This window comes from Trichosurus vulpecula, chromosome 5, assembly GCF_011100635.1.
Source record: "Trichosurus vulpecula isolate mTriVul1 chromosome 5, mTriVul1.pri, whole genome shotgun sequence".
NCBI lineage: Eukaryota > Metazoa > Chordata > Mammalia > Diprotodontia > Phalangeridae > Trichosurus > Trichosurus vulpecula.
The window spans coordinates 133169920-133187078 of NC_050577.1; the positions used below are offsets into that span (position 1 = coordinate 133169920).

Here is a 17159-nt window from a genome sequence, read left to right on the forward strand (position 1 = left end):
TGAAGAGATCTTGTAGCAATCTTAGAGAGCCAACAGATTTCATTGGCCATTAGGTCAACCACCAGAGAAAGAAAGATTGACGTCATAAAAAATTTTGTTAAAAACATGTTAATGATGTCATGGTCATACTAAAAATAGCTGTTGGTTAGAAAATGGGCACTTAACTAACAAAAATTATTTGATCAGGAACAAAAAAAGTCATTTCTCTAGCCTATCTTCATAGGCTTTTGTTGTCCTGTTTTTTTTTATAATAATCAAAAATAAGTGATAAATTATGGTGAGCCCATCACATGTAATACCTATACCCAGTAATTTACAATTTCTATTGAAATCCTCTGTCTTGAGAGGAAACTTAAAAGAAGAGGCTGTTCATATGACAATGAGCAGGAGGCACGGCAAGTTCTGTGAGCTCTTTCTTAAGTGCCAAGGTCACCGTGATCTATTTTTGGTGGTGGAGACAAACAGTGAAATGCTGTTGAAGATTGGTAAATGGCTTTTTCCCCTTCACAGGTACAAAGAGTAAGAACACATTGCAGCCAAATTGCAACCGAATTGCTTCTCTAATGAAACAAAAGTGAGTACATTGTCAAAATTGCAGGCCTTTAGCAAAGATGAAAGATTAACCTGGTTTGTCATAGAGTCTGTTTGCAAGATGAAAAAGAAAAAAGATAGCATAGATGGAGAGGCTGTTCTTTCTTGTTACTAATTTATGCTGTGACTATATTTCATTAACCTAATAATTCTGTGTTAGTAAAAATGCAGTGTGAAGCATTCAGAAATTTGTTATACTTAATATAATCAAGTGTTACTGTATTTAGTCCATTTCAACCAGGTCAGAAATGGCTTTGGCTTTATTTTTTTACTCCAAATTTGAGATATATTCTTAATGCATTTTTAAGGGATAATATAAGAATTGTGTTACCATTACTTAAGAGTTAAAGTAGGTTTTGGGCAATGGTTTTCTTGTTGTTAGTTTCCTGGAGCTATGTGAATTAGCATTGGCTTCATTTTTTAATATCAAATTTGGGAAAGATTCTTAATGCATTTTTAAATGATGATATAGAATTGTGTTATATTTACCTAAGATTTAAAGTAGTTTTGGAGTAGGTGGGTTGTTTGGTTTTGTGTCAGGGTTGTTCTTTTTTTTTTTGCTGTTATTTTCCTGAAGGTATAGAGGTATGTGGTCCTCTTGTTTTTCTCATGCCAAGCAGAAAGTTCAGAATTTAGGAAAAGGAGCTGTCTTTACAGGACCTCTGATTTCTCAAAGCCTACAAAATGGATTACAAAGCCTCTGTGTTGGGGAGTATGTATATTGCAACCTAAAATGTGGACCTTTTACAAGCAAGTTATTGTACCACCTTATACTGGTCATTTTGATTCCATGTCACATAGTAGATATAATTTTGGATTATGATGAATTTTATTTTTCCCAATTTTTTAAACATTTTTATTTAAAGTTTGGAGTTTCAAGTTCTATTCCTCACTCCCTTCCCTTTCCTCTCCCTGAGATGGTAAGCAATTAGATATAGGTAAAAGATGTACAATTATGTAAAACATTTCCATATTGGTCATTTTGTACTAGAAGACTTGAATAAAAGAAAAAAAATCAAAGAAAGTAAAAAATAGCCTGCTTCAGTCTGAATTCAATCAATATCAGTTCTTTCTCGGGAGGTGGATAGTATGCTTCATCATTAGTCCTTTGCATTTGTCTTGGATCATTGTATTACTGAGAATAGCAAAGTCATTCACAGTTCATCAAACAATATTGCTGTTACTGTGTACAATGTTCTCCTGGTTCTGTTCATTTCATTATGCATCAGTTCATGCAAGTCTTTCCATGTTTTTCTGAAATCATCCTGTTTGTCATTTGCAACAGCACAATGGTATTTTGTTACAATCATATACCATGACTTGCTCAGCCATTCTTCAACTGATGAGTATCCCTTTCATTTCTAATTCTTTGTCACCACAAAAAGAGCTGCTATAAATATTTTTGTACAAATAAGTCCTTTCCCCTTTTTCGGATGTCTTTGGTATTGCTAGATCAAAGGGCATGCATAGTTTTATAGCCCTTTCAGCACAGTTCCAAATTGTTCTCCAGAATGGTTGCATCAGTTTACAACTTCACCAACAATGCATTAGTGTCCTAGTTTTCCCACAATCGCTCCAACATCCAACATTTTCCTTTTTTGTTATGATCAGCTTTAGAGAGCAGATGTATTTATTGTTTGTTCCACAAGAGGCCACAAAGGACAACTCAGAATAGAAGAAAGTAGAGGCTGTTGTAACAGGAATGTCTATAGGGGAAAAAATTTTAATTGGAATCAGTTATGAAAGGAAGAACCTCAATTATGGAATCTGAGTAAGAAAGTGTTTGAAACAAAATCTCCTGCACAGCTGCAACAAGTGATCATGCAGGCCTTAGTCAAAGATGACTTTTGAGGTCTAACTTCGTGTCCATTCCATTTTGGGGTAGCCCTAATTGTCCAGTAAGGTTCCTTTTATCAATCCTAAATCTGCTTCTCTACAATTCAGACACAGTATGACTAGTTCTGCCTTACTAGGCCAAGTAGAATAAGTCTAATCCCTCTTTAACAATCCTTTAAATATTTTAAGGTAGCTTTAATGTTCTTCCTTAAATTCTCTGCTCCCAGTTGACATCCTAAATTCCCTTGAAAAATCCTACTATGAATGATCTTGGGGATGTTCACAGTCCTGATCACCCTTCTGTGGGTTCTCTTCAGCTTATTGATGTTCTTGAAATGTGGCATCCAGAACTGAACACGGTCCTCTAGATGTGGTCTGACAAGGGCAGAGTACAGAATGATTATAGTCTCCCTTGTTTTGGACACTATGCTTCTTGATGAAGCTTAAGATTTGTATTAACTTTCTTTTGGAATACTTTGTAACAAATAGTAAAAGAAAATAAAGTAACACGTTAGCTTTTTAGATCCTGACTCCATCATATAACTTACTGCCTGTCCCTCCTAGCTTTGTTTAATCTGAAAATTCAGTAAGTATGCTATTTTTGCCTTTATCTGAGCCACTAATAAAAAGGTTAACACAAGGCCAATAATAGATTCTTGAGGCATTCCATTAAAAAACCTACTTTTACATTGTCTTCAAATTGAACTCTGTGTCCAAACCAGTTTGGAATTCAGTTGATACTGCTACCAAGGACAAGTGATAGATCTGTAAGACCACCATCCTCCTTGATTTTGTTCTGACTTCTTGCTGATTTTCTTGGATGAGCCTAAAGGCTTAGGAATAGGTTGAAAGGTGATGGATAGAATTTGTAAGATTATTATAAATTACTTATAAAAGTTTCCCACCTAATACAGAAAAGTGGTACCATTTTTCATGACTTGTATTGGAAAACAAAGCTTCTCACTTTAAAATTTTTTTTTAATTTTTAAATTTCTTATAGCTCTTTAGAGAATGACCAACCACAAGGATTGAATCTGGATCAGCGATTGTCTCTTAGCTCAGATGATGAGGTAGACCTTGTGAGAGAACTTCAGAGTATGTGTTCCAGCAAATCTGAATCTGATATCAGCAAGGTAGGTCATGAATGGATTTGAGTTGCTGAGGTTTTGTGTACCTAAAAGATTAATGGATGTGTGGAACATCATGTGATGGAACATCAGCCATATTCCAGTAAGCATAATTTTATATCTATGATTTTTTTTACTGTTTACTTTTTCCCTTTGCGGCTTTTATCTGTAAGATCTGCTTACTAAAGGGGACTGCCCCCTTTGGTTTTGTCAATGCATCAATCAGTTTCTCCCCATTTTTCCCCTCACATTGTCTCCCCTTATAAGTCCCATAGTTAGAAACCCTTGATGAAGTGTTTGTCATATCAGTTGGTGACTCACTGAGAAGGCCACTCTTCTCAAGAATCAAGTGGAGGAATAAGAGAAATTATTATTAATAACCAGTGTCTTGGAGAGATCCAGAGGTCTCTCCTTTTTCTAAATATCTCATTTTTAAAAGTTCAGTTTTTTTGAAGGACTGTATTGATAATAAGATTGCATTGACTCTCCAGGTCTTGGTCTGACCCTACCCAGCCTTGTAATGAATTTAATCTAGGGTGAGGAACCTCATTATGTTCCATTCTAGCTTGGGTGGAGACAGAGCCTTTTGTCTAGATAGCTGGGAGTGGTCTGGTACAGCTGGGAATCATCTAGTATAGAGATATTTTCTCTGTCCATGGGTAACATAGTGATAGGGTGACATCAGCTCATATTGCAAAGGTATGTAAGCTGTGAACCCACTTCCATGATTATCTTTGGTCTAAGAGAGATGGCCAAATGACCATCCTGTTATTAACACCCTGCTGGTCTTATTAATAAAATGATTAAATTACCCAGAAACTGTGTCTCTGTAACCTTTTTAATCAACACAAAATTTGACATACAAAAATTGTCATTCTTAATCCTGGAATCTCACAAAGGTATATAAGTTCCACATTCACCCATTGTTTCTAGGGATTAAGATTTTCCATCTGCCAGCCTATCAAGAAAAAGTCTTTAAGCCAGGGAGGGAATGTAAGCAGGTAGAGCTGAGATAAAATGACTTTGCTGGGTTACACAAAAGTAGCTATTTCTTTCTGATAGATGCAATCTCTAGTGCAAACCAGAGTAGTCCTTATTGGAAATGTTATATGAGTTTAACCAAAGCAAAAGAATCTAATGGGGAGAAAAGCTTTTGTTAAATAACCTTGCAATTTACCACCTTCAGTATCTACTAAGTGAATTTTAATCTTTCATGTAAAGTAGCCATGTAGAAGAGTGGAAAGAGTGATGACGTTCAAGTCCTGAGTTCACATCCCAACTCCAATCTTTGCTAACTATGTGACTGTGGGCAAGGTATTGAGGGCTCCAGTTTTCTCATCTGTAAAATGGCTTCTGGGATCCCTTCTAACTATAAATCTATTGTCTTCCATTTAAATCAGAATCTTTCCATGGAGAATGCCATTTGTAAAGTCTTCAGTTCATTCCTTTAATTCTCATTGAGCCTTAAAGTCATTAAAATAAAATTTTCATGGATCCAAATACACTTTCTATGTACAGAAGAATGCCAAGGGCATTAGGGAATTAGTAATAGTGAGTAGTAATAATAGCTAGCATTCACATGCCTCTACTATGTGCTGCTACTATACTAGAAACTTTACAAAGTCTCTCATTTCATCTTCATAAGAACCTGGGAGGTAGGTGCCGTTATTATCCCCATTTTGCAGTTAAAGAAACTGAAACAGTTGAACTGACTTGCCCAAGGTCACATAGCTAGTAAGTGTCAGAGCCTGGATTTGAACTCAGATCTTCTTGATCCCAGACACAGTACTCTATCCACTGCATAATCTAGCTGGATCAGGTCAATTACCCTTCTTTTAACTCAGCTATTTTATAATGAGGCATGTACATTGTATTTACATAAGGGTGTATTTTAACTGGTAGTATACTTTTTCCAGATTGCAGATTCCAGGGATGATTTACGGATATTTGGTTGCTCACGAAATAACCCTGGATTTTCAGCAGCCATTACTAAGCCAAGCAGGCCAGTGTCACAAAAGGTAAGGACCCCTTTGTCCCTACCACCACCACCCCTTAGTAGGAAACCTTGGGAATGGTTTGAAAAGTTATCATTAGCTTTGTGTCACAATCTTGAAAGGGGTGATGTATAGACATCTTAAACTCAACATGTCCAAAACAGAATTCATTGTCTTTTCCCTCTAAATCTTCTTCCCATCTTCTCTATTACTGCTGAAGGCACCACCATATTGCCAGTCACCCAGGTGTAACGCCAATCACGGCAGCACACCTGAGAACTGCTGCTGTGAATAATTTCAAGGGTTTAATCACACAGTATAATGAACTCTGTATGTATTCAGAACCAAACCTTATTCAGAAAACTAGAGCATAACATTCACAACAACATAACATAACTTATTACTAAGGTGGCCACATAGTCTTAAAGAAAACATATCATTCAGTATATCTTATAGCATTCCTCAGAATAGTTACACAGCATACATCACTGCATCCCCATAATACCAGGTTTGCATGTGTTTTCCAAACCTTGTCCTTTCTGTCTTCTTCACGATGTTTTTCATAAACATCCTATTCTTCTCATTCACACAACCTCCCAGTAAGGCACTGATCATCTTTCACTTGAGCTGTCACAATAGCCTCCTAATTGGTCTCTCCCCACTCAACTGCCAAAGTGTTTTTCTTAAAGTGCAGCTCTGACCATGTCATCTCCCACCCCACCCCACCCCCACCCACACAATCAACTTGGGCAGCTCCCTCTTACATCCAGCATTTAATATAAAGTCTTCTGATATTTAAATTTGTTCACACTCTGACCTATTCCTACCTTTCCAGTCTTTTTACAATTTACTCCCCACCACAAACTCTTTGAACTAGCTATACCAGCCTCCTTACTGTTCCTTACATACAATATTTCATCTCCTGTCTTTGCTCCAGACTGTCCCCCTTGCCTGGAATTCTCTACTTCCTCACCTCTGTCTCTTTGTGTCCTTGGCTTCCTTCAACACTCAGCTCAAGTTCTGCTTTCTTTGTGAATTTTTTCTCAATCCCCCCAGCTTCTAGTGCCTTCAGTTCTGAAATTACGTTTCATTTGGGGCCATCTCCAGTCATCCTGATCTATATCTTGCCACTGGACCCAGATGGCTTTGCAGGAGATGACTTTGCACAGCCCTCCTACACTTAAATCCAGTTCACTTGCAAGTCATGGAATCACCTTTCTGATGTCATGGTCCTCTTCAATTCAAATTACAAACAACAACAGTGTTCCATTTACTCTAGAGATTTACTAATTACATGTTGTGTCCTCTTTTAGGAAATGAGTTCATTGAGGGCAGAAACTGTTTTTCCCTTACTTTATATCTCCATCACATATCCCAGTACCTGACACACAGTAAGCATATAATTCATGCTTGTTGATTGTGTGACCGAAAAAAAAACTCTCTGGAAGCTTTAGGAAGGAGGTTGAAACAATGCTATACCACAAGAGACCAACTTGTCAGGAAACATCATTGTACTGTAATCACTTTCTGGGTGATGGCTTGAGTCACGTTTCACATAGAAAGCAGTAGGACATTTTACATGTTTTCCTTTGACACAGCAGTGGGAGCGTTGTATAGTACATAAAGATCTGACGGCCTTGGAGCTGGTTTTACCCCCTGCCTCTCTGACACGTACAAGCTGAGTAATCCTAGACAAGTCACTTAACCTCCGAGTGTTCTGGACAATTTTCTAAAGCTATACGTTACAGAGAAGCTGTCAGGCTGCACTGGTAGAGGACATTGCCTCTCCTGGAAGTTCCCTATCCCAATGAAATCTTAAGTCTTGTGATTTATTATTATATTACATATTTATTATTTATTATCCAAGCTTTTGACCTGATGGCATCATATATTCTTAGTATCTCATGGAAAGGTTGCTAGGGTAGTTTTAGAGACCCCTACAATCTGTAAATTAGTTTTAAATGAAAACTGTGTTCAGAGAGAACAGTGGATAGGTACTGTACCTGTCATTACCTTGGTATAAGGGCATTCCCAGAGGAAACAACTCCTGCTACCCATTCAGGCCAGCACATTTACTAGTACTATTAGTCTTAGACAGTTGCTTAGAACACAGAAAAGTTAAGTGACATACCTAGGTTATAGAACCAGTATATATCAGAGGCAGAATTTGATCTCAGCTTTTCCTGGCTACAGGCCAATTCTCTATGCACTGTTCTCTTAGAAAGAATAATAACCCAACAGTTGTGGGATGTAAGTGTAACTTCAATGTTAACAGATGACAGAGAAATCAGAACAAATCAATAGCTATTTCAATTCCACCTTCTCTCCGAGAGTGGTCTTCAGATTGGAAAAAAAGTAGAACAGACATGACTAAGAATGGAAGCTACAGATAGCTGAAAGAAGTGAATTTATAGTTGTCATGCTTACTGAAATTGTGGATGACTTGGATCTCTAATGGAGAGCTATGACGTTGGCTGACAGAAACAGAATACAAAAAGATGTGAGTGGGCTAGAGCCATGAGGAAGATCTAATGAGAGAAGACAATATAAATACATATGCAGATGTATACATCTCAAAATAATTAACTATATATATATATATACACATATGTGTATATATACATACACATATGTGTCTATATATATAGACACATATGTATACACACACACACACACACACACACACACATATATATATGCAAGATAGGATAATAACAAAAATAATGCCTGAAGTTTATAGCCCCTTAAAGGTTTGCGAAAAAACCTTCACGTACATCATCTCATTTGGTCTTCACAAGAACCCTTTGAGGCAAGTGCTGTTGTTATCTTTTTTTACAGATGAGGAAACTGAGGCTGAGTCCCACAACTACAAAAATATCTATAGTAAGATTCATAGGCGGCTCTTCCTATTTCTAAGTCTGGCATTCTATTCCTATATATACTGCCTACCCTGGGGGTAGGGGATAGGGAGGAGAAATGAAAAAAGACTAAGAATTTCAGTTTAATTCAGAAAAATAAAATTTATCGTACACATAGAATGCCCAAGTTTTATTTTGTTAGGTACTGGAAAAACAAAGGCAAAAATGGAAGAAGACTAGGGAGGTCTGGGCAGTCTTCAAAAGAGACTGCTCCTGAACTATCTTTGAAGAAAGATAAGGAGTCCAAGAGGCAGGGTTGAGAAGGAAATGTATTCCAGACCTGGGGGTAGGGGTGGTGGTTGTCCTATGTTCTCAAAGAGGACCAAAATGACATCACTATGTTAGAGTGAAGTTACAGTGCACTCGACTGTGGCCGATCAGACCAATATGAGTTCGGGATGCTCTACCACAGGTCGGGCACAAACAGTCCATGTGAACATTTGAGGTGGATTCTTTAAATTTGCACATCTCATATTTCTTTTGAGCTACTTCAATTCTGCTTTGCTCATAGAGCACAGCACCTTCTTTTATGAGGGCAGGCTGTGCTGAGCAGTCCTATGCCAGTGTCTCCTATGTCACACAATAATTCCAAATTTCTTAAAAGAGACCTTAAGAGTGTCCTTGTATTGCTTCTTCTGACCACCATGTGAGGGTTTGCCCTGTGTGAGTTCTCCATAGAATAGTCTTTTAGGCAAGCATACATTTTGCATTCAAACAATGTGGCCAGCCCATGGGAGTTGCGTTCTCTGGAATAGACTTTGAATGCTTGACAGTTTAGTTCGAGAAAGGGCTGCTTAACTGAATGCTCAGAGGCAGGAGATAGATATAAAAGGTCACAAAGTGAACAAATTAAAGGAATGAAAAAGGAAATACTATTCACAGCTATGGAAAGGGAAGAGTTCATGACCAAACATGAGCTATAGAAGGGGAGGGAAGGGAACAAACATTTAAATACCTAATTATGCATCAGGTGCTATACTCAGTACTTCTCATTTGACCCTCACAACAACCCTGGAGGAAGGTGGTGCTATTATTATCCCCATTTATAGTTGAGGAAACTGAGGCAAACTCAGATTAGTTACTTGTCCAGGGTTACACAACCAGTGAGTGTCTGAGGCTGGAGTTGAACCTTCAGGTTTTCCTCACTCCAGGTCCAGCACACTCTCCACTAATATGAGGAAATACACATCTGAGCCTATCACAAGTGTTTATGAGAAATAAAACTAGTTAAGTAAAGCAAAGTAAAGTTAAATGCTTAGGAATGGGCACCGATTGCACCCAGCTGAAAGGGATAGGAATAAGAATAGTTCAGCTGTGATTGGCCACCATCCATCACAGCTAGTGTCTAAACCTGACCTCAGGTTTTCCTGTCTCCGGGCCCAATGCTCTATGCAGTCAGTGATAGAGCTAGCAGAGATCACTGAGGATAAAATAGACAATTTTAACTATATGATATTAAAACATTTTAACACAAACAAAAGAAATGCAGCTAAAATTAGAAGGGAAACAGTCAACTATGAAAAAGTCTTTGCAGGAAGTTTTAAAATTATTTTCTGTAGTAAATATTTCCTATCCAAGATATATAAAAGGAACTGATTCAGATATATTAGAACAAGGCCCATTCCCCACTAAACAATCAAAGGATATCTCCAAGTCCTTCTCAAAGGAAGAAATCAAAACTATCGACAACTTTATTTTTTAAATAGTCCAAATCACTAATAATTATCGAAATTCAAATTAAAACAACTCTAAGGTCCCCTCCCCCCATTATATTGGCAAAGAAAAGGAAAGTGACAATTGTTTGAGGGAATGTAGTACAAGCACCCTAATTAATGCCTTGTCAATGGAGCTGTGACTTGGTCCAGCCATTCTAGAAAGCAATTTGGAACACTTTCCCCACCCCCATATCTGTGCATACTCTTTTATCCATTAACAGCACTATTAGGCCTGGACCCTGGAGAGAGCAGAGAAAAAGGAAAGGGATCCATATGTATTAAAAAATATTTATAGCGGGAAAGACTTACATGAACTGATGATGCAAAGTGTTGTGAGCAGAACCAGTAAAACAATGTATCCGATTGCAAAGTGCTATGAAATCAAAAGAAGGAGAGAGAACTTTGGTTTATGTTTATGTGTTTTTATTTTGGATAATTTTTTTCTGATGTTTTAGGGATGCATTTAATGGAGCTTAAAAAGTCAAATGGGCTTGTGGATTGAGTGATAGACTTTAGAGAGGGATGTATTGTAGCCATCATCATGTTCTCACCTGCTTCTTTTTTGGAATGTACTGTCCTGCTTCTTAGAATTAGGTGAGATTAGAGATAATGACCGCAACAACAAAAAACATACTTAAGAGTGAGATCATTGTTTTCCATTTACATTCATGAAATATCTAATTTTCATTTTATTCTCATTCCTTGCCTTTTCCCCCCTTATTCATTATCTCATTTCTTAGCCATTTTTGTTCTTTCTTCAAGTTTGGTTATTAATTCTGATCTTTGTTCTAACACATTGGTCGTCTGACTGTAAGTGGACAGTTTATTCAGGAATGATTCCCACATCAGTAATAAGTTATTTCCTTTCTATTCAAATATATTGATTTCACGTTAGTTATTTGGTCTTTGCCATGTCCAACCCATTCTCAACCTTTTCTAGATGTATTCATGATATACAAGCCTTTAAGCCCTCTTGTTTATTACTTCTGAACCATATTTTCCTACACATTTCACATCCTCTCACACACCTGCCCACAATTTTACACTGAAATCACTCAATATCAAAGCATATGTTAACATGCACTAATAATGGAGGCTTGAATGAAAAGCAGGCAAAGTAAGGATTTAAGTAGAGTTAACTTCAGGTAGTTTCCGTGACTGGGCTACTGGGAAGCTTTTGGATTTAGTTACTGAAAGGTTAGATGTGATTTCTTATAGAAACCATGAATGAACGTGGCACAAAATCACTTGTGGGAGCGTAGCCTTAAGAGTCATTCGGTATGCTCAGATTGCACACTGGGTTTTGCTAGTTTCAGTTTACTTCTTGTTCTATTCTTTTACGTCCCCATAGGTCACACAAAGAACAATATAGAAGAGTAGAATTGACTATGAACTGGTCATTGAGAGAATAATCATTTATTAATGCTTATCTGTTCCCATAACATCACCATGACTCCAAAGCACCATGCTTTCTCACTCCTTCATTAGGCTTAAGTCCCAGTAGGATGCAACTGAAATGATTTCAGTGAGTTATTTTTAGCATCAAAGCGTGAAGAGGTTTTTTTTCCCCCCGTGTTGTTTTATTTAAAATGTAGACTTCTTTTTCCTTCTTTAAATGCTATTTGGTGAGTAGGAATGTGATGTTCCGTGATGTTCTATCATACTTTGTGTTAGCAAAATTTTGACTAAGGACACAATAAAAATGAAGTAAATTGGACGAGGTGATTTCAGAGAATATGAAAATTCCAGAGTCTCCTTCCAGTATTTGGAATAGACTTACCCTATGTGAGATGTCCACTCGGGGCAGCAGAGAATAACCTAAGTTCTAGTACTAACCATGCCCCCCAACTTGCAATGGGACCATAGGCAAGTTTCTTTGATCCTGTTTCCTCACCTGTAAATTAAGGCAGTTGGGCTTGATGATTTCTCAAGTCCCTTTTAGCTCCATGATACTGTGATCTAAATATAAGCAAAGTGGTAGCTTGAAATGGCAGTGTCTAAGGCCCTAGCTTTGAAGGCCACAGATTAGTCTAAGACAGTTCTTTGTAGACCTTTGATTTCTGTACCTACTACAGGGCCCCACATACAGAATTGATTGTGGATGACCTCATTGGACAATCTAAGGTATTCAAGTTCCTTTTGAGCTTTATCATGGAATTGCTACAATAAGGTGTTATCTAAATAGGATATTATTGGAGGTAGGCTAAACCCAGTGCAGGTCAGGACAACTTACTTTGCCTTAAAAGGAAATTTATAATAATAGCCTTTTACCTGCTGGCAATCAGCCCATCACTTTACCATCATGGCTATTTTAAGGGGGAAATTGAAAGAATGTAAACTAAGACAATAATTAATGAACAAATATCCATTTTATTCCTCCCTCCCCCAAAAAAAAATTTTAAAAAATTTCCAGAAAAGATTATAGCATGGGTTTTCCCCTATGCTTTAGTCCAGGCTTTGGAACATATAATATCACCAGCCAGCAGGTGGCAAAGTGACACTCTTTTGTCATCAATGTGTGTGTGTGTGTGTGTGTGGGTGTGTGTGGGTGTGTGTAAGGGCACTAGCTATTACACCTTTGTTTTCCTTTCTTCTAGAAAGTCGAGGTGACTCTGACTAAACCAGCGTCTTCTTGGTTGAATGCCTTTTTTTTTCTTTTGTCCTTCCTCTTCAGGGATAAAAGATTTTTGATTTCATTGAAATTATTTTCTCTTCCTTTATGTTCTTGACTAGAAAATGATTATGGAGCCACTAGTAGACTTCAAAAAGAGGAATTCAGTTTCCTTGTCCTCCCTGCTTATAAACCTAGTTTTTTTAGGGCTGGAAGAAAACCTTAAAATTCAAGTCACAGGGGTGTTTTTGGAGAGGGGCAGTGTTTGTAAGTATCACACTATGGATGATAGACTAAAATGATACTCTCCTTTCTGCTTCTACTGTCCAGCATCTTCTAGGACAGTCTTCCAGTTTCCTCAGTAATTATAACACCTGGCTCACATTTCTTTTCTCAACTTCATCTTCTACCATCATCTTTTATAAGATCATCATCAATTCCTAAACCTCTTCAGCTCCAATGACCTCCATCTACTTTTCACATTAGTCATTCATAGACATAGCCAAACCTGAGAATTTATCACTCAGAAATATTTTGCATTCAAGATAATCAAACTGAAATTTCCCTTTAATCACAATATTTCCACTTTTCTACATTCTCGTTCTTAGTATATCTGCTTTCTCTTTTCATAGTAACCTTTAGTCCCTTCATCATTGTAGTCTTCAAATTTGGTGGTCCCTTTCTGAATTTCTTTGACTCTCTACCTAAACTGTCTGTACACCATGGTCAGTATTTACAAAAATGTTCAGATACTATAAATGTTCATACTCTTATATGAGAGATCCTTGAATCTCATACCTTGTCCTGACACCCTGCCCATTTTGACTGTCCCCATAGATTGGTTGGCACTAGCCTACCTTTCTAGACCTATCACATGTTATTACTTCCTTTCACATACTATGTTTTAGCCAGTCTGGCCTGTTTGCTGTTCCTCCTACATAGAATTCTATCTCCTATCTACATTTCTTAGCACAAGCTGCTGCTGAACTCACTCCCTCTTTGCCTCTTATATTCCACTATCCACAATCCACTTAGATATCCACTATCTACATGTTTCTGATTTCATAAATATAAATGATTGACAGTAATCATACAACTGTTAAACAGTGTATTAGGAAAGGAGAGAGGTGGGTGCAGCATTCTGGACAGAAAGCCTTCCTCAGAGTTAGGAAGTCCTGTGTTCAAGTCCAAGATAATGGCTGTGTGACTCTGATCAAAGTCATTCCCCCTTGCAATGTCCCTAAGCAACTCTCTCAGACTAGTAAGTGTCTGAGCAGAATGTGAGCTCCTTCTTTTGTTTTTCTTTTGTGTTTCCTGGTGTTTCACACAATGATTTCCCATAGTAAACACTTAAGATAAATGTTTTTTCATTCACTTATTAGAAGGAGCTTCCTCTTTTAGAGTGTTCTCCACCACCAAAATCATGAGTTTATTCCCTGCCACCCCCTGCAAAAAATAGCAAAGAATAAAAGAAACACACTGGATTTAGAATCAAACAACCTAAGTTTATCTCTCAGCTCTGCCACAATCTGTTTGACCTTGAACTAGTCATTAACTCTCTGGGTCTCCGTTTCCTAGTCTGCAAAATGAAGAGGTTAGTCTAGATCAATGGTGTCAAATAGAAACAGAAACCTCATGAGGGCTGCATATTGACTTAGAAAACCACTAATTACCATGAACTGTATTGTATAATATTTTTATTTATTGAGTTAAACATCTCTCACTTACATTTTCAACTGGTTCCAGCTGTACTTGGGAGGTTGAAACCTCTAATCAAGAAGATCTCCAGGCTCTTAATCTATGATCTTATGTTTCTGGTAACATTTGAGTCTTAGGTCTAAGGAGTATTAGGAATTTTAAGAAGCATTATTATTTAACTTTCCCATTTCTGGGTTTTCTAATGATACACTATTCCAAATGTGTTTTACTTTTCAGTAAGTAGTTCTCCTTCATATTTAATGGACAGTGCACCAGTCATATTCTGTACTTCTTTTCACTGCTGCTGTCCCTCACTGACCTAGGCCTAGTTTATTTCCATTGTTATCAGTCAGGAGGCATTTTCAGTCACCTACAGTATGTTTAGCCCAGGGGATACAGAAGCCATAATGAAAAGGGAACAGTCCCTACCTTCCAGGAGCTTACTTCCCGTGGGGGAAACAACATGCATACATTTAAGTGTATGCAAAATATATACAGAGTAAATATAAGGTAATTATTGCAGGGCATAGGAAAATTGAAGCTGGAGGATCAAGAAAGACTTCATTTGGAGATATTATCTGATCTGAGCATTGAGTAACAATGAAACAAAGGATTGAAATGAAACAAAGAAACAAAACAAGTGAAAGGAGAATGTATTCCAGGCAGAGGGGTGACAGCCTTTTACTCATCATTATCTTCAGACCTTATAAATCTGACTCAGGAATATAGACACATACACTAGCTTTGGAGCCATTCATTTGAGGAAAAAGGGATGACCAGTGGACAGCCTGAATGCTACATTGTACCCACGAAATACAAAAAGCCCGTAGCCTTTTAGGTGGACCTTCTGTGGAGGATTTGTTGGAGACATGGACACAAATTACCCAGGACGGGAAGGCGTGGATGGGTTGTTGAAACATGCCCCAGAACAGGGAATACCTACATTGAAGGGATAGTTGATCCATTGAAGGAGAGGGATTTTTGTGTGCTTTACCTCATACAGTTTCTGCCCTGAGGAATAATATGTACAGACTGCACAGAGCAATTATTTTCCTTTCTTTGATACATTTCCTTGTCATCACCAATACCAATTTCCTGAGGACATATAAAGATAATGGCAGGATTCTTTACCCAAGACTCACCATGCTTCCTTCCTGTTGCTCCCAGTGATGAACCCCCACTTCAGCCTGTCATTTTGTGGCCCATCATATTTTTAAAGTGTTTTATAATCATTTTTATTTGCGGCTTTTCCCAATAGAACTCCAAGTTGGGGTGATACTGCTAAGTCCAAGAGGCTAGTTACATTTTAAGAAGCTGTAATTTCTTATGGGAATTCAAGCATGGAGGGAATTTAATTGGTCTCAGTTTCTGTACCATCTGTTTCTCAATAATGCCTTAGCAGATGGGTCATTCCCTTCACTTTAACTTTATTATTCACTATGTCCAGATAATCACAAGACACATAATAATTACCTCCTTTCATATATTTTCATTGCTGTGACCCAACCCCCTCCATAATGTCTGCCTGCAAAATAAAACTACAACAAATTAATTCCCTTTTTTTCATTCAGCTGGTCTGGTTTTTTTTAGATATTTGAGAAACATTCAGAAGACCCATAAGTCATGTTTTGTGCTGTTCAGTGAGTTATAGTGAAATGAAGTAATGAATATCATCCTTTAAAAAAAAAGCTTCAATGGGTATCTGGCATTTTATATCATGTAGTTCTTGCCTTTATGTTTATAAGTATCTTTCTTGTGGCCATATAAACACATTAAATAGCTAGTGGTTAAACACTTCATTTTTCCGCATCGTTCCATCCCCATTATCAGTTTTCATCTTAGTTACCGTACATATCAGAGGGCATCCCAGCCACACCCTGGCAGACTTTGCTCTAAGTTAGCAGAAGTATGTTGAAGCAATGTATTACCTCAGAAAGAGCAATGGATTTGCAGTCTAACAACTTGAGCTGATGCTTTACTGCTGCTGCTGCTGCTGCTGCTGCCGCTGCCGCTGCTGCCACTGCTGCCACTTCTACCACTGCTACTGCTACCTACTACTAAGTTTGCCTCCAGGAGAGTCATTTTACCTTTTGGGCCTTGGTTTCTTTATCTATAAAATGAGAGGGTGAGACTAGATTATCTCTAATAAGGTCCCCTGTAGATCTAAATTCATGATTTTATTTTCGTTTGAACATGAAAGGCCAGAGTTTAGCTCTTTTTCTCCTAATTGGTGCTTTAGTTTCAGCTTGTTTTGTCCTACTCACAAAGGGCCTGGTGCCTTTTGTTTTTAACACTCCAGATAAAACTATCTTTTATAGTTGGTTCCTAATTTAAGAAAAGGTAAAAGGTTATGAGATATTTGACATCATCATTTATAAATTACTCTACCAATGGATAATTTCCTTATGGTTCTCATTGATTTGCCAGTGACACAAATAACAATCCATCCTCTTTGACTCCTGTCTGTATTCCTGGAAAAGTTCATCAGTTGGCATCATGTCAGAAGTATCCTTCCCAAAATCTTGCGAGTGCTTATAGAGCATCCCAGTTGTACACTTTGTCATCCTTTGCTCTTGTCATGTGACCAGCCTGTCTTGTCTTCCCATCATATGATGGGAATGATGGGTATGATGTCTTTTACTTCTATTCTTCTAATGAATTACTTATCA

At 37.6% G+C, this 17159-nt stretch overlaps 1 protein-coding gene across 1 annotated transcript in view; it reads left to right on the plus strand.

Annotated features, from left to right (window-relative positions):
- Window positions 1–17159, plus strand: part of CTTNBP2 (cortactin binding protein 2) — a 199384-nt gene that overhangs the window by 161607 nt on the left and 20618 nt on the right. Inside the window, exons 20-22 of the mRNA XM_036761077.1 lie at window positions 511–574; window positions 3428–3560; window positions 5471–5572. Coding sequence (XP_036616972.1) covers window positions 511–574; window positions 3428–3560; window positions 5471–5572 — 299 coding nt within the window. The remainder of the gene's footprint in view (window positions 1–510; window positions 575–3427; window positions 3561–5470; window positions 5573–17159) is intronic.